The sequence below is a fragment of the Schistosoma haematobium genome, chromosome 5, assembly GCF_000699445.3.
Source record: "Schistosoma haematobium chromosome 5, whole genome shotgun sequence".
Lineage (NCBI taxonomy): Eukaryota > Metazoa > Platyhelminthes > Trematoda > Strigeidida > Schistosomatidae > Schistosoma > Schistosoma haematobium.
Window position 1 is genome coordinate 2,183,012 of NC_067200.1, and position 16,828 is coordinate 2,199,839.

At 37.2% G+C, this 16,828-nt stretch overlaps 1 protein-coding gene across 1 annotated transcript in view; it reads right to left on the reverse strand.

The window, feature by feature from the left end:
• Nucleotides 1-16,828, reverse strand: part of MS3_00011100 (uncharacterized protein) — a gene marked incomplete at both ends in the record, with an annotated part of 78,261 nt that overhangs the window by 21,466 nt on the left and 39,967 nt on the right. Inside the window, 4 exons of the mRNA XM_051219506.1 lie at nucleotides 616-652; nucleotides 3,536-4,012; nucleotides 7,109-7,370; nucleotides 14,202-14,369. Coding sequence (XP_051064666.1) covers nucleotides 616-652; nucleotides 3,536-4,012; nucleotides 7,109-7,370; nucleotides 14,202-14,369 — 944 coding nt within the window. The remainder of the gene's footprint in view (nucleotides 1-615; nucleotides 653-3,535; nucleotides 4,013-7,108; nucleotides 7,371-14,201; nucleotides 14,370-16,828) is intronic.

Here is a 16,828-nt window from a genome sequence, read left to right on the forward strand (position 1 = left end):
TAATCTTCAGAAGTTATTATTCCCTACAGTCACCATATACAAATGAGAGTTCATTTTTGATGATGTTTTGTTCTCTGAGCTGGATAGTTTGGTCATGGAGCTTTCATCGTTCTTCTGAACAACATCATCAGTAAAAACTTCAGGAAAACTTCATTTCTACTTGAAAGTTGTGCTGATGATCTTGTTCAAAAGAACGATGAAAGCTCAATGATCTAGCCATCCAACTCACACAACAAAACTCCATCAAAATCATCCACCTGATCTACAAATCTTCTCCACCATCTCAAGAGTTCATTTTCTTATTCAATGAAGCATTTTAAATATATATTAATATATACCCGAGCTCTCAATTTCGGGGAAGCCGCTATAGTAAACTTTGGGGAGACGGCACTAAAACCCCGAAATTTCCGCAGACCTGCGGAAATTCCCCAATATCTCTCCGAAATTCATTTAATTTTGGAGATTTTCCCGAAATTTCCCCAAACGTTGCTGAAGGTCATTTGACTTCGGGAGTTTCCTCAAAATTTCCCCAAACTTGGGAACTCGGGTATATGAATGATGAAAAAAATCATAATACTACTACTTGTAGTAACAATAATAGTAGTAGAATACTACCTTAGGAAATTTAATCGCCGAGGAAATTTGAGAATATCTACAATAAATCAATAAAAAGAAAAAGAAAATTATTCAGATTCACCTTGATATTAATAATAATCTTCACAGATTGAAATCATGAGTCAGTTGAAGCTAGACCACCATTGAAAACCTGGAAGCACTGGACGGCCGTTTCGTCCTAGCACGGGACTCTTCAGCAGTGCGCATCCACGATCCCTCACCCAGCGAGATCCGAACCCAGGACCTACTGGTTTCGCGCGCGAGCACTTAGCCATTAGACCACTGAGCTGACGTCCAAAGGTGTTAAGGTCTAACTTTAACTAATCCACGAAGTTACGGGGTGCAGGATCGTGGATGCGCACTGCTGAGGAGTCCCATACTAGGACGAAACGGCCGTCCAGCGCTTCCAGGTTTTCAACGGTGGTCTAGCTTCAACTGACTCATGATTTCAATTTGTGAAAATTTCTAAAATCTCCACAAACTCCTTCTGATATTAATAATAATCATCATAATTTTGATTGTGTGAATTAAAAAACTCATTTTTCATTCTAGTCTAAGACACTAATTAACAATGTTCCTATGATATAAATCAAAGATCGAATTCAGAGTCTTCCTACTCTCATATTGTATGATAATTACAAACTAACACTTTAAGTTGTTATCTAATAAATTCATATTCAACATTAATTGTTTCAAGATAGTGAGGAACTGACTTAATTAATTATGCCTATTACTCCCAGTAGAGGAGCATAGACTGCCGATCAACATTCTACAACCCACTCCCTACTGGACCTCCCTTTATATTTCTGTTCAAATGTTCTTCATTCTTCTTCCTATGTCACTCTCCGTTTCTCTCTGTAATGTGTTCTTTCGTCTTCCTCTTTCGCTTTGTAATTGAGGATTCCATGTGAGGGCTTGTCTTGTGACACAGCTGGGTGTTTTTGTTGCGTGTGCGATAGAAGAGCCATATCATCTGCGAAGTTTAGATCATCCAACTGCATCTTAGCTGCCCACCGTATTCCATGCTTTCCCCGAGATGTTGACCTCTTCATAATGCAATCGATCACGAGGAGTAAGAGAAAGGGTGAGAGTAAGCAACCTTACCTGACACCGGTCTTTACTTCGAAGCTTTAAGGTAATTTGTTAATTTTGACCATCTATATACATATTCAGGACTTTTCTTATACAGACAGAAACGGAACAATCCAACTCATGTTAATAAGTGAAATGGTTTTTATAAACATTCGTTACAATGGTATAGTAACTGTCGAATCAACCATATCCATATATCATAGATGAATTTCATTTATAAATCTTGATAGTAACAATGTGGTCACCGAATGTGAAAATATTATGTAAAGATTTTGTAAGAAGACAGTGTATTCTACCAAAAATATATAATTGTTAAGTTTATCAAAGTTTTCAATAGTTAAGATCGTGGAACAATTGAAACTGTACCACCATGGAAAACCTGGTAGAACCACGATCCTGCCTCGCCAGAATCGAAGTCAGGACCTACTGGACTCGCGGACAAACGCTTAATCTCTAGACTACTGAGCTGACATTCACTGGTGTTAATGTCTAACTTCAAACTTCGTGGTTACTCACTGCTGATAAGTCCTTCAAAATAGGATGAATGAATTAAGATTTATTAATCGGTTTCTGTAATGGTTGGATATTAAGCGGTGAAACATTGGACACCTGGAATCGTTGAACAGCCGCCTCGTTTTAGTAATAAGATCTCCTAAACAACCCTAACAGAGATAGACTTACTTACTTACGCCTTTTACTCTTCATGAAGGAGCATAGGCCGCCCACCAGCATTTTCCATCCAACCCTGTCCTGGGCAATCCTTTCCAGTTATTTCCACTTGTGATTCATCCTTTTCTTATCTGATTCTATTTCCCGAGGTAATGTGTTCCTTGACCTTCGTCTTTTCCGCCTACCTTCACGATTCCAAGTTACGGCATGCCTCGTAATGCAGTTCGATGATTTGCGTAATGTGTGTCGTATACATTTCCATCTTCTTTTCCTAATTTCCTCTTCAGCTGGGATCTGGTTTGTTCTCTCCCACAAAAGGCTGTTGCTGATGGTATCCGGTCAATGGATGTTGAGTATCTTAAGCAGACAGCTATTTGTAAATATGTGTAAGTTCTTGATGATGATTGTAGTAGTTCCCCAAGTTTCAGCTCCGTACAGTAAAACTGTTTTGACGTTCGTATTGAAGATTATCACTTTGATATTGGTTAAGAGACAGTTTTGAGTTCCATATGTTCTTCAATTATACGAATGCGATCCTTGCTTTGCCAATCGTCGCCTTTAGGTCTGCATCCGATCCTCCTTGTTCATTGATGATGCTTCCCGAGTACGTGAAAGATTCCACATCTTTTAGACTTTCGCTATTAAGTGTGATTGGGTTAGTGTTCTCGTTTTTGTATTTGAGGATCTTGGTTTTCCCCTCGTGTATGTTGAGGCCTACTGATACAGAGACTGCTGCTACACTGGCTGTCTTTTTCTGCATTTGTTCTTATGTATGGGATAGGAGGGCTAGGTCATCTGCAAAGTCCAAATCGTCTAATTGGTTCTGAGCCGTCCATTGTATTCCATGTTTTCCCTCAGATGTCGAGGTCTTCATAATCATATCGATCAGCAGAAGAAAGAGGAAGGAGGAAAGTAGACAGCCTTTTCTGACTCCAGTCCTTACTTGAAATGCATCTGTCAGCTGTCCTCCATGAACTACTTTGCACTAACAGAGAAAGAACTTAGGGTTATTAAGTTTTATGTTCCGAAGATCTCGATGGAAATAAAGTTTGTTTACAATAGATTTAAGGCTAACTATCAGTTATATTTATGTCTGATACGAATCATCATATGTAAATTACATTACTAAAAGTGTAATTTTAAGTATTACACTACTTACCTTGTGGATTATTATCATTATAAATCGTTCCTCCACAATGATCATTATCATTACTATATGTCATTTGTCGTCGAATAGGTAATGATGGTCTGTTATTGTTATTATTATTAATAGTAGCTTCTTTTTTATCAAGATTATTACGTCTAACTATATCTGGTGTTCCCGATTCAATTTTATTATTATGAAATACATATTGATTGATTCGTTTTGGTGTAAGTTGTCTTAAATCATTCATGTCAAATGATAAACATCTTTGATAAGGAGTTGGAGGTAATTCTCTGTCTATTGACATTGGTTTACTTAGTTTACGTGTACTTATTGTGTTACCATTATTATTATTATTGTTATTATTATTACTGTTACTATGGTTACTATTATGATTATATTGAAGTAAGTGAACACTGTCATACACTGCTCTTGGTCCATGAATTGTCGGTCGTCTATCTTTATTGTATACAGGTTTTTGATCAATTCCCTCTAGGTAAATAGACAAATCAGGTTTTTTAAAAAAAAACAGAAAGAAATTGAAAATAGAAACGATAATAAATAGGAATAGGACATCTGAATATCGTTTTTATACGTTAGATTGAATCGAATAGAGAAAGAGAATGAAATTTCCAAAACTATTCTATAGTGAATTATTACTTGTGTATCAGAAGGGGTTTTTGTGGATATTATAGTAATTTCAGTCGTTGAGTCGATTGAAGCTAGACCATCATGGAAAACCTAGAAGCACTGGACGGCTGTTTGATTCTTCAGTGAGCCTCTTCCTCCTACGATCACGCCCCACGATACTTTAACCCATGACCTATCAGTGTCGCGTGTGAACGCTTAACCTCTTGACCACTGACTCGGTTAATATCCAATGGTGTTAATGTCTAACTTCAATGAATCCACGAAATCGAGCGATACATCCACTATTGTTTTCAGTGAGTTACTATCTCATCCTATTGTGGGACTCGTCAATAGTGCTCATCCATGATCCTGCCTCACGAGATTTTCCATAATGGTCTAGCTTCAATTGACTCATGATCTCAACTATTAAAACTATTATTTATGTATTTTATTATGTAACAATTTCAATTTTGTGATTTTTGTTTCATAGTTACTATGTCACTAAAAAAATTTGAAAGTTGTTGATGAGATAGGAAACAAGCAAACAAGTTACTAACGGACTCTAACATCAAATCAATTGATCATCCATGAAATGATAAAGAACTGAATATGTACCAAAGAGAATTAACATATAGATATATATGTATCTTCTATGTTAGATATGACATTCAACTACATGTATTCGGAGAATTATTTAAGAATACTAAGTGAATGTATTGTCTTGTATGACAGTTTTTCTTTGTTTAAAGGCAAATAATGCTTTATGAAAATTCTCATCCATATGATTTCATGGTATGGAATATCTAGAGTTGTTAGATTTTTGTATATAACATTTTAGGTCGTTCTGAAATTATACCATTTATTCACTCAGGATCATGAAGTCCTTGTTCATCACTAGTTTGGAATCAAGGTTTTTTTCAATTTGCTTACGTGAGTCCTTCATATCCACCAACTGTGTTAGAGCATTAGATATTTGCTTTTCATTCACTTAATTTCGTAAACAACACCCTCACCGCAAGAAGGCAGTGAATGGGACTTCGTCGGCAGTGGCAGTATACTTGAGTCCATGTGAAAACATTTCGAGAGAGAGGGAGATCACTCTCCTCACCATTGGTCGTACAAGTGTATTTAGGAGAGAATACATATTTAGTTTTTTAAGTACATACTTCAGAATCTGTAGTCTGAATGGAAGCATACTCTTTATAGATGTAATCGTTGAACACTCACTGAAGAGTGAACCTGAAGTAGGAAACCTTGATTCATTAAAAATACTTAATTACTAATAAATACCACATTTAATCAGCTCAACAGAAGCCATTAATAATGAGTCCTTCCAAGATGATTTATGTGTATGAGATAAAAGCATGATAAACTTCTTTTCTGATATAATAGAGTTTATTATAGACAAACAATTTCACTTCACTTGGTGTTGTTTACTTGTATCTTCCCATTGTTATTTAGAACTACAATTGATCAATCATTTATTGGTATATGTGTATATTGTGAATATAACCTCGATATTGCCTGAAGTCACAAGCTTTATAGAATCGAAGATGGATAGTGGCTAGTAGTGGAATCCAGGACGCGCACCACTTCGTCCTATTTGGAACTCGTCAGCTGAATATACCTGTATCTCAGAGTTGATGTTCACTTATTACGCAATATAATCATTTACCAATTCACTGACATTTATTAATGAAGTTATTTGCATTATACTAACATCGACTGTTAGTGTGACCAATAATAGTTATGAACAGTAATAATTATAACCCCTTTCCCCCCCCCTCACAAATAGTTTATTTTCAATATAAAATATGCATCAATTCGAATGAATTACAATTTACACCTTAATTTATATCGTTTCCATTTCAATTTCCTTGAATAAATTATGTTAACTCATTGTTTGTTATCAGTAAAGATGTTAGCAGTTTGTAATTGTAGTGAACGTGAACACTAAATAGGGACAATCAAATGTATTTGAATACCATATTACAGAATATCTTAGTAACATCTAAGAACTATACAATAAATACTTCATTTGTAAAATGTTCATTAATTATCTCAGACTAAACTGTTCATATAATTCCGTTCTGGTATATCTAGAAGGTTGTACTTGATATACTGCGTATAACGTGAGCACTAGAACGTCAGAACCCTTCCGAGTCACAATAAGAAGATAGAAGACTAATGAAAGGAATATTATTCCCAGACAGTGTTAATTATAGTAGAAAATTGTCAGGTATTTATAGTCCTCCAATCCGCATACAGGGGGTTATTAGTATTATCCATTTGGGAAGCTACATGTAGGAATTCTAGAATATTCTTCCAAAAGGTGATTGGATGGAATATCTTCGGCTCCTTCGGAGCCTCCTACAGCTTCCTCGAGTTCACCTGTGGTCCGTCGTCACACATTCTTTACTCCTCGATCATCTAAAATTACCACTGCCAGTTATTCTATCCCGATCTAGCGCTATATACTACTTATATCGATATAAGTAGCACACACATACACCACATAGTCACCCTATAAGATTCTTGTAAAATATATTGATTAGATCATTTTATTCTGCAAGAATCTTATTATGCTTACTTCGTACAAATTTTGATTTCATTTTTTTATTGTGAAGCTGAATATATTTTAGTATCAATACAGGTTTTGTGGATATTCTAGTAATTTTTATAGTTGAGAACATGAGTCAATTAAAACTAGACAATCATAGAAAACCCCGAAGCACTGGACAACCGTTTCATCCTATTTTAGGACTGCCGAACGATGCGCATCTCAATAATCTTGCCTAGCGAGATGTCGAACCCAGAACATAATGGTCTCATACGTGAACGTTTAACCTCTAGACCATTAAGCCGGTGCTTTGAAGTTTGCCTTATCAACAAGATGTACCTAGAATTTGCATAAAATTAATACATTTCAATAGTATTACTTAGTTATAAACTACTTACCAACTAAATGTTCATCAAAATTCTGCAAAATATTTGCTAAATTCATCCGTTCAATAAGTATAGCTAATTCATATGGAGTTTGTCCAGATAAATTAACTAATGTTGGTGATGCACCATAACGTAATAATAAATTTAAACAATCCATTTCATCAGCTAATACACATAAATGTAATGGTGTATTATGATTTTCAACTTGTGCATTTAAATCAGCTCCATAAATGATTAATTGTTTTAATGTTTTACTACGACCATTTAAACAAGCCTTGTAAAGTAAAACAAACAAAATAATATCAGAAGGAGTTTTGTGGAGATTGTAGTAATTTCAACAGTTGAGATTATGAGTCAATTGAAGTTAGACCACCATGGAAAACCTGGAAACCCTGGACGGCCGTTTCCAGGTTTTCCATGGTGGTCTAGCTTCAATTGACTCATAATCTCAACTGTTGAAACAAAATGATGAAATTTGATGGGTCATGTGAACAAAATTGAAACCTTTTTATAAAAAAAGACATCGTTTATCTAAATACATTTCAGTATTATATATATTAATCAGACGGGGTTGTTATGTCTGTTTTACATTATGTTCTCATTCACGCAACTCCGCCTGTAGCTCTTATAGGGTTGCTGCCGGTCCCAAGCCCGGGTAAAGGAGGAGGGTTGGGCATGGGGTTAGCGTCCCCATCCCGTAGAAAACCAACTCGCTAAAAAAACGCTTACCAGAAAATATAATTCAAACCATTTTAACTCTGCCCTGGGAGTTAGAAGGTCTTCATTTAGAAGAATTATGACGCTTCATGGTGAAAGCCGAGTTCCTTCGGAAGCCACGAGGCCGATACCCCTTCTAACAACCAGAGCAAAAATTTTTATAGGTACATGGAACGTTCGAACAATGTGGGAAACCGGGAAGACCAGTCAAATATCAATGGAAATGAGGAGATACAACTTAGCAGTACTGGGAATCAGCGAAACCCACTGGACCCAAGCTGGACAGAAAAGGCTAGCTACGGGAGAGATGCTGCTATACTCCGGTCACGAAGAGGACAATGCTCCACACACTCAGGGAGTCGCTTTAATGCTGTCCAAAGTAGCACGAAATGCACTTGTAGGATGGGAATCTCACGGATCCAGAATCATCAAAGCATCATTCAAAACAAAGAAGGAGGGGATCTTAATGAATATTATCCAATGTTTTGCACCCACCAATGATAGCAACGACGAAATCAAAGATCAGTTCTACGAGCGGCTGCTGTCAATCATTGAGAAATGCCCAAGAAAGGACCTAACTATTCTGATGGGAGATCTAAATGCCAAAGTTGGAATAGACAACACCGGATACGAAGATATTATGGGACGACATGGACTGGGAGAAAGAAACGAAAATGGAGAAAGATTTGCAAATCTATGTGCATTCAACAAATTGGTCATAGGAGGCACAATATTTCCACACAAGCGTATACACAAGGCTACATGGATCTCACCGGACCACACTACAGAGAACCAAATAGATCATATTTGCATCAACAAAAATTCCGAAGGACAATGGAAGATGTGAGAACCAGAAGAGGTGCTGACGTAGCTTCAGATCACCACCTAGTTGTAGCCAATTTAAAAAGCTAAGAAAGAACTCGACAACTTGACAAACAGCAATACAAAGGTTCAATACAGCCTTCCTTCGAGATACTGACAGACTCAATGAATTCAAGATAGCTCTCAACAACAGGTTCCAAGCCTTACAAGATCTACTGAAAGAAGAAGAAACTACTATGGAGGACAACTGGAAAGGCATCAAGGAAGCATTGACTTCAACGTGTCAAGAGGTTCTGGGTCTAAAGAAATGCCATCTTAAGGAATGGATCTCTACAGAAACACTGGACAAGATCAAAGAAAGGAAGAACAATAAGGCAGCATCAAACAACAGCCGAACACGAGCAGAGAAAGTCCAAGCACAAGCTAAATACATAAAAGCAAACAAGCAAGCGAAGAGGAGCATTATATCCGACAGGAAGAAATACATGGAAGAATTAGCAACGACGGCGGAAATAGCTGCTAGAGAAGGAAATATGAAACGGCTTTACGATACAACGAAGAAACTATCAGGAAAATACAGTAAACCAGAGAGGCCGGTCAAAGACAAAGAAGGCAAGCCAATCACCGAAATCCAACGACAGCGTAATATGGGTAGAATACTTCGAAGAGCTCCTGAATAGACCGGCTCCAATGAATCCACCGAACATCGAAGCAGCACACATAGATCTTCCTATAGATGTCAATCCACCAACTACGGAAGAAATTAGAATGGCCGTCAGACAAATCAAGACCGGGAAAGCAGCGGGACCCGACAACATACCAGCTGAAGCACTGAAATCAGACATCGAAGCAACCACAAGCATGCTTTATCTTCTATTCAAAAAGATTTGGGAGGAGGAACAAGTGCCGATGGACTGGAAAGAAGGACACCTCGTCAAGATTCCAAAGAAAGGAGATCTGAGCAAATGTGAAAACTACAAAGGCATAACACTACTGTCAATACCAGGGAAAGTCTTCAACAGATTGTTGCTGAACCGGATGAAGGATGCAGTAGATGCCCAACTTCGAGATCAACAAGCTGGATTCCGAAAGGATCGGTCGTGCACAGACCAAATTGCAACACTACGGATCATCGTCGAACAATCAGTTGAGTGGAACTCATCATTATACATCAACTTCATTGATTATGAAAAGGCATTCAACAGTGTAGATAGGAGGACATTATGGAAACTTCTTCGACACTACGGAGTTCCTGAGAAGATTGTCAATATTATCCGGAACTCATACGACGGACTACAGTGCAAAGTAGTGCATGGAGGACAGCTGACAGATGCATTCCAAGTAAGGACCGGAGTCAGACAAGGCTGTTTACTCTCTCCCTTCCTCTTTCTTCTGGTGGTCGACTGGATTATGAAGACCTCAACATCTGAAGGAAAACACGGAATACAATGGACAGCTCAGAATCAATTAGACGATTTGGACTTCGCAGATGACCTAGCCCTCCTATCACGTACACACGAACAGATGCAGACAAAGACAGCCAGTGTAGCAGCAGTCTCTGCATCAGTAGGCCTCAGCATACACAAAGGGAAAACTAAGGTCCTCAAATTCAAAGCGGAGAACAGCAATCCAATCACACTTGATGGCGAAACTCTGGAAGATGTAGAATCCTTCACATACCTGGGAAGCATCATCGATGAACAAGGAGGATCCGATGCAGACGTAAAGGCGAGGATCGGCAAAGCAAGGGTCGCATTCCTACAATTAAAGAACATATGGAACTCAAAACAACTTTCAACCAATATCAAAGTGAGAATCTTCAATACGAACTTCAAGGCAGTTCTACTGTATGGAGCTGAAACTTGGAGAACTACAACAACCACAATCAAGAAAGTACAAGTATTTATAAATAGCTGTCTACGCAAGATACTCAACATCCATTGACCGGATACCATCAGCAATAGCCTTCTGTGGGAGAGAACAAACCAACTTCCAGCTGAAGAAGAAATTAGGAAAAGACGATGGAAATGGATAGGACATACATTACGCAAATCGTCAAACTGCATCACGAGGCAAGCCCTAACTTGGAATCCTGAAGGGAAGCGAAAAAGAGGAAGACCAAAGAACACATTGCGTCGGATAATAGAAGCAGATATGAAAACGATGAATTACAACTGGACGGAGCTAGAAAGGATTGCCAAGGACAGGGTTGAATGGAGAATGCTGGTGAGCGGCCTATACTCCTTCACGAGGAGTAACAGGCGTAAGTAAGTAAGAAGTAAGTCTCATTCGCGCCTCTTCTACTCTTTTGCATATTGTTTATACTACTTAATAATATTCAGTAAATAGTTGTATTATCAGTAATATTTAAACTTTTTGTTGTAACTCATATCTGAAATATTTATATGTACTTATAAGATTTATTGTATTTATCATTATAATTACTTTATCTCAATCACCAAAGCAGTTGTCTACAGTTTTGTGTATTTGTTTAAACGCAAGAGGTCCCATACTGTTTTGCTGTTTGTTCGGGTTTTACTTGTTGATAAACTGTTATGAAGTTTAAACACAACTATCAACTGTCCTTTACAATATCGAAACCCTTTTTATTTCATACAAAAGGACGCGTTAAACGCCATAGACACCTCGTAAGTTGAGAACCGCTATTTTAGATAAATCGTTGTTTTGCGAACTTCGGTTTTGCGCGTATCTCAACCCTTCGATATACCTAACAAGGTGGATATTATAGTAGTTTTAATAGTTGAATTTATGAGTCAATGGTGGACGGCGGCGCAACTTCATTGATTGATTGAAGTTAAACAGTAACATCATTGGATGCCTTGTATAAGCAAGTGGCTATCAGCACTCCGTATTTAAGTGGGTAATGAGATGGCGTTTGAAGCAAATGGTACTGAGTTCGAGTTTCGGAGTGAATATCAATTCTAAGATACACGAACATCCAGTTCAAGAGCCTTAAATTTGACGAAACAGGCATCCTGGATCCCACTGTTAGCCACTATACATCTTTGCTTATAATGATCATAAGGTTTATTTGAGATAACTGTTTTGCTTAAGAAATTTGATTTCTTTCAGTAAACTACATATACGTTAGTATAGAGATAATGAATTTCAATAGTAATTTACGAATAAAAGGAAAGGTATAGAACTATTTAATCAACGCGTTTAATTTGCATGACATTAATGAATTAGATAAAGAAATATTATTAAAACAGATTTTGATAGAGTTTTGTTCTCTGAGCTGGATGATTTGGTCGTGGAGCTTTCATCATCTTCTTCTGAACGACATCATAATCATCAGCACAAACGTCCGGTAGTACAAATACATATATTGTGGTAGATTTAAAACTACATGAGATACATTTGTATTCAAGGCTAGTTAAACATATGCATTGAATTGGTTGAAGTTATTTGTAACGTTTTCATATTCAGTACGTTTCAATTACTTTTTCGTTGATTTAATAAGTGAATGGTACATATTGTAGTGTAAATGTTATGAAAGCTTACAGTTAAAACCTTGTAGCTATGCTAGATTTGTTGGATATGTCCGTAAAAGACAGATGATAACAAATATGTTTATTAAACTCATTTAAAGTTGAATACTACTAATCTGGTACAATGTTTTATGGCCACGTATTGCGTATGCCTGAACACCGATTACTACGAAGTGCAATCCTAACCAGTGTTGGAGATGGTTGGAAGAAAGTAAGGGGCGGCCAAACCAAAACGTGACATCAGTGATTGAGCCATGTTGACAGACACAGACTACTTGGTTGGGGTCCGCGTGACTATCTTAACCAGTTGCTGGAGACTCTTGGTGACATGGATCAAAATCAATCACAATGACGTCGGCGTATACACCCTCTGTCTTCCTTTAAACTAAGAGATTAAAATCACTTCATATCTTTCTTTCTACGAACTAATTCTTTCTCCCTGTATTATACTTTTATATGCAATCTTTCTTCTATATATTACCTCCATTGAAGTAACCACGTCTATGAATCGAGTGTTCATCTTGCTGTGCTAATGAGGTATGGCAACTTGGACCGATGTATATATGTGTCTGGTTCTACGTTGTAGCTGACTGACTGACTTTATGGTAGATAAATGTTTCAATTCTAAAGTTTCAAATACAAATTTAGAGCTGTTAAGTCAATCCTAAAGATGATTCTTATTTGAACCCTGGAAAATAATCACTACTGGAATCCAGGTACAATTAACGGATGAATTTGTAATAGAATTTTAGTGACTCGTGATCTGATTTCAATTAGATCATATGTTGATCGTTACTGAATGATTGCTATCGAAATATATATGTCACCCATCCTCGTATATAATTATTGCATTAACTTGCATTATTGAATACGAGAAAGGATTTCAATTACGTACATTTTGTACAATCATTGATCTAGGCAGACGGTCAAAGAAACAAAGCGAAATGAAATGATACACGGTGGAGAAGGCATGTGAACCAACTCCATTTAACCAAGAGTTGATCAATTTGTTTAGCCAGATAAAAATAAATTACAGATATGCGGTGGGTAAGATAGGAAGTGCACACACACACACACATAAAGTTAAGGTTGATAAGTGTATAATTAACAAGGTCAAAACGTGACTCAAGAAGAATGGATAAACTGACCTATCTAGAAGCTAGAATAAGGTATATGGGCTTAACATAGCAATAGACACTAAAGGATTAAGCACATCTTCTGAATTCCTAACAAGCTTTGTCACCGTAAACATCAATCCGCTGATATATTGAATCCTTCATTTAGACTTACCTTATTTATTTATTATATTCATTTAAACACATAAATATTGGCACAAGGAAGCACCAAACAGATAAGAGCCACATAAATCATTCGATTTGTGTGAGGGCTGAGATACTGCCCGGGTGCTTAAAGCGAAGCAGGTGGTTTTCTTAGGGGGGCACACCCTCAGCCTTTGATCTAAAAGTCTGATCCACATGGTAATGGACAAAAGTAAGGAGAATCAGTCCCATGGTAACCGGTCACCGACATTTGATTCGTCCCCTCAGTATCCTGGAGCCCATGTGCACCATTGGTTTGGAATCAGGGTTTTCCAAATCCCCAAAGTGGAACCTCCATATCCATCAACTTAGTTAAATCTCCAGACATTCACTTTTCGCCCTCTGAATTTCGTAAAGAACACTCCTGCCGCTAGGAGGCAGTGATTAGAACTTTCCTGTCAGTGGTTGTATGCACGTGGCCATGTGAAAGCAATTCGAGAAGGAGAGCTGATTCTTCTCACTCTCGGTTGTACCAGAGCATTTAGGAGCTAGACTTATTTGCTCAATGATTATTGACATGTTAAGTATAAACTTAGTGATGTTCAAAGCAATACATATAGGTTTCAAGTTTCAATACTGATCCAGTTACATTCAACTGGCGAATTTCAAATCAAATACAATATACTTCCTAAATTCCATCACAATTTGAAATGAAGTAAACTTAACCAATTGTATCGTTTAACATTAAAAAAAATATAATCTGAATCTTTCGAATTCATATAATAATGAACTTACTTGATGAATTTCTTGTCTACCTTTATCATCGGTTACACCAAGTATAGCATGATCAAATAATAAACGCTGTATACATTCTGGTTGAATATCTTCTGAACAAGCATAATATAATGGTGTTAAATCATTTTTATCACGTACATTAGGATTTTGTCCCAATTCTAAAAATACCTTAATTATGGAAGAATAAGGAAAAGAAAAATCTTTTTTTGATTAGTTGAAGTATCAAACTATTTGTTCTTGTTATCACTTGTGGGCTTTGTGACCCTATCACCGTATATCATGTGATGATACCTTCAATTAGAGAATTGTGATTTATCAACCGGACCAATAATATGTAGAACCAGTGCGAGCAGTTTAGAGTCCTTACCGGTTCTTCTTTCTGCCTAGCTATGCCTACCTGTTGGAGTCCAGAATACCAAATTCAACCTCTGAGATATGAATCATTATATTTCAAACATACTGGGTTAATATACCAACCAAAGAGACCACATCACACCATATAGTAGGGAACAACATTTGTACAAGTTCTAGCCAAAAGTGGTCGTGAATGTGGGTGATAGTAATTGATAGACTGAATATGACTCAACAATGGTAAGTCGTATAATAACAGCTCATAGATCAAAATAAAGCTTATAATAAGAGGAACACGTATATGCATAGTTTAGCTACAATAAAGAAACATGTATATTATTAGTCCAAAAATAGACTACAACAATTACCATTCATTATTCCCATCGGAATATAACACTTTTCAGTAGTATAATCAAATTGTGTTGAAATTAAACCGAAAAACATTTATCAATTATCTTGTAAGAAAATAATAATAATAAGTGTCAACCAAACGCTTTAAATAGAAGTTTCATACCATGAGTGAAATAGTTTTCCAATGTGTTCTTACATTTCACAAAGATTCTCCAGTTGATAACAGCTGGAAATGGAAATCATTTACAAAAGAAAAAACCTAACCTGGAATAACATTGAATTTAATAGTTGAATTCATGAGTCGATTGAAGATAGACCATCATGGAAAACCTGGAAGCACTGAACGGCTGTTTAGTATGGGATTCTTAAGCAGTGCACATCCACGATCCCGCCTCACCAGATTCAAACCCAGTACCTGTCAGTCTCGTGCGAGCATGCCTAACCTCTAGACTACTGAGCCGGCCGGCATCCAACAATGTTAATGTCTAACCTGAACCAATCCACAAAGTTGCACCTCCGTCCACCATTGTCATCAATGAGCCAGAAATGTGGTGTGTGCTACTGAATTTGACAAATTTAGGTGGTATGTACCATCAATATAAATCAAGAGCAGCAAAGCAGCAGGACCAGACAACATTCCAGCAGAAGCACTGAAAGCAGACGTAGCAAAGATACTCCACATTCTCTTCAGTAAGATTTGAGATGAAAAACAAATACCAATAGACTGGAAAGAAGGACACCTGATCAACGTGTCAAAAAAAGGCGATCTTAGCAAATGTGAGAACTACAGAGGCATCACTCTTCTCTCAGTACCAGGAAAAGTCTTCAACAAGGTACTGTCAAAGAAAATAAAAGACTCCGTAGACGCCGAACTTCAAGATCAACAGGCTGGATCCTGTAAGGATCTGTTGAGTACAGACCGAATCGCAACACTACGGATCATTGTGGAACAATCAATTTAATGGAATTCATCACTCTACATCAACTTCATTGATTACGAGAAAGCATTTGACAGCGTGAACAGGACAACTCTATGGAAGCTTCTTCTACACTACAGCGTGCCTGAGAAGACAGTTAATATCATACGGGATTCCTATGATGGAGGAAAGTTGACATATATGCTCGAAGAAAAGACCGGTGTCAGGCAAGGTTGCTTACTCTTATCCTTCCTCTTCCTCTTATTGATCGACTGGATTATGAAAACGTCAGGATTTTCAATACAGATATCAAGACAGTTCAACTGTATGGAGCAGAAACTTGAACAAGTGCGAAAACCCATCATCCAGAAGATACAAGTGTTGATTAACAGTTGTCTACGCAAAATACTTCGTATCCGTTGGTCAGACACTAACAGCAACAACCTACTGTGGAAGAGAACAAACCACATTGCAGTAGAGGAAGAAATAAGGTCAAAAAAGAATTGGAAGTGGATAGGACACACATTGCGGAAAACACCGAACTACGTCACAAGACAAGCCGTCACATGGAATCCTCAGTGACAAAAGAAAAGATGAAAACGAAAGAACACATTACGCCGAGAAATGGAGAGTGACATATGACGAAGAATGTAGAACAATGGGATAGAACTATAAAGGAAGGTCCAGTAGAGAGTGGGCTGTAGAATATTGATCGGCAGTCTATGCTCCTCTTTTGGGAGTAACAAACGTAAGTAAGTAATGTATCATCAACCAAAAGTGAAATGTCTGGTGGCAAAAGGTTAAAATGATTGAAGAAAAGAAAACGAAAACACACATTGATTGGTATGGAAATGTAGGAACAATCAAGTCGGAGATGATTCATTGATATTTTACAAATGAATTATTTACTGTATGATTCTCAGATTATACTAAGATGTTATGTAATTTTGTTCCCCACACTTATGTTCTCATTCATTACCATGTTAATTGACCATATTTAATGTTTAT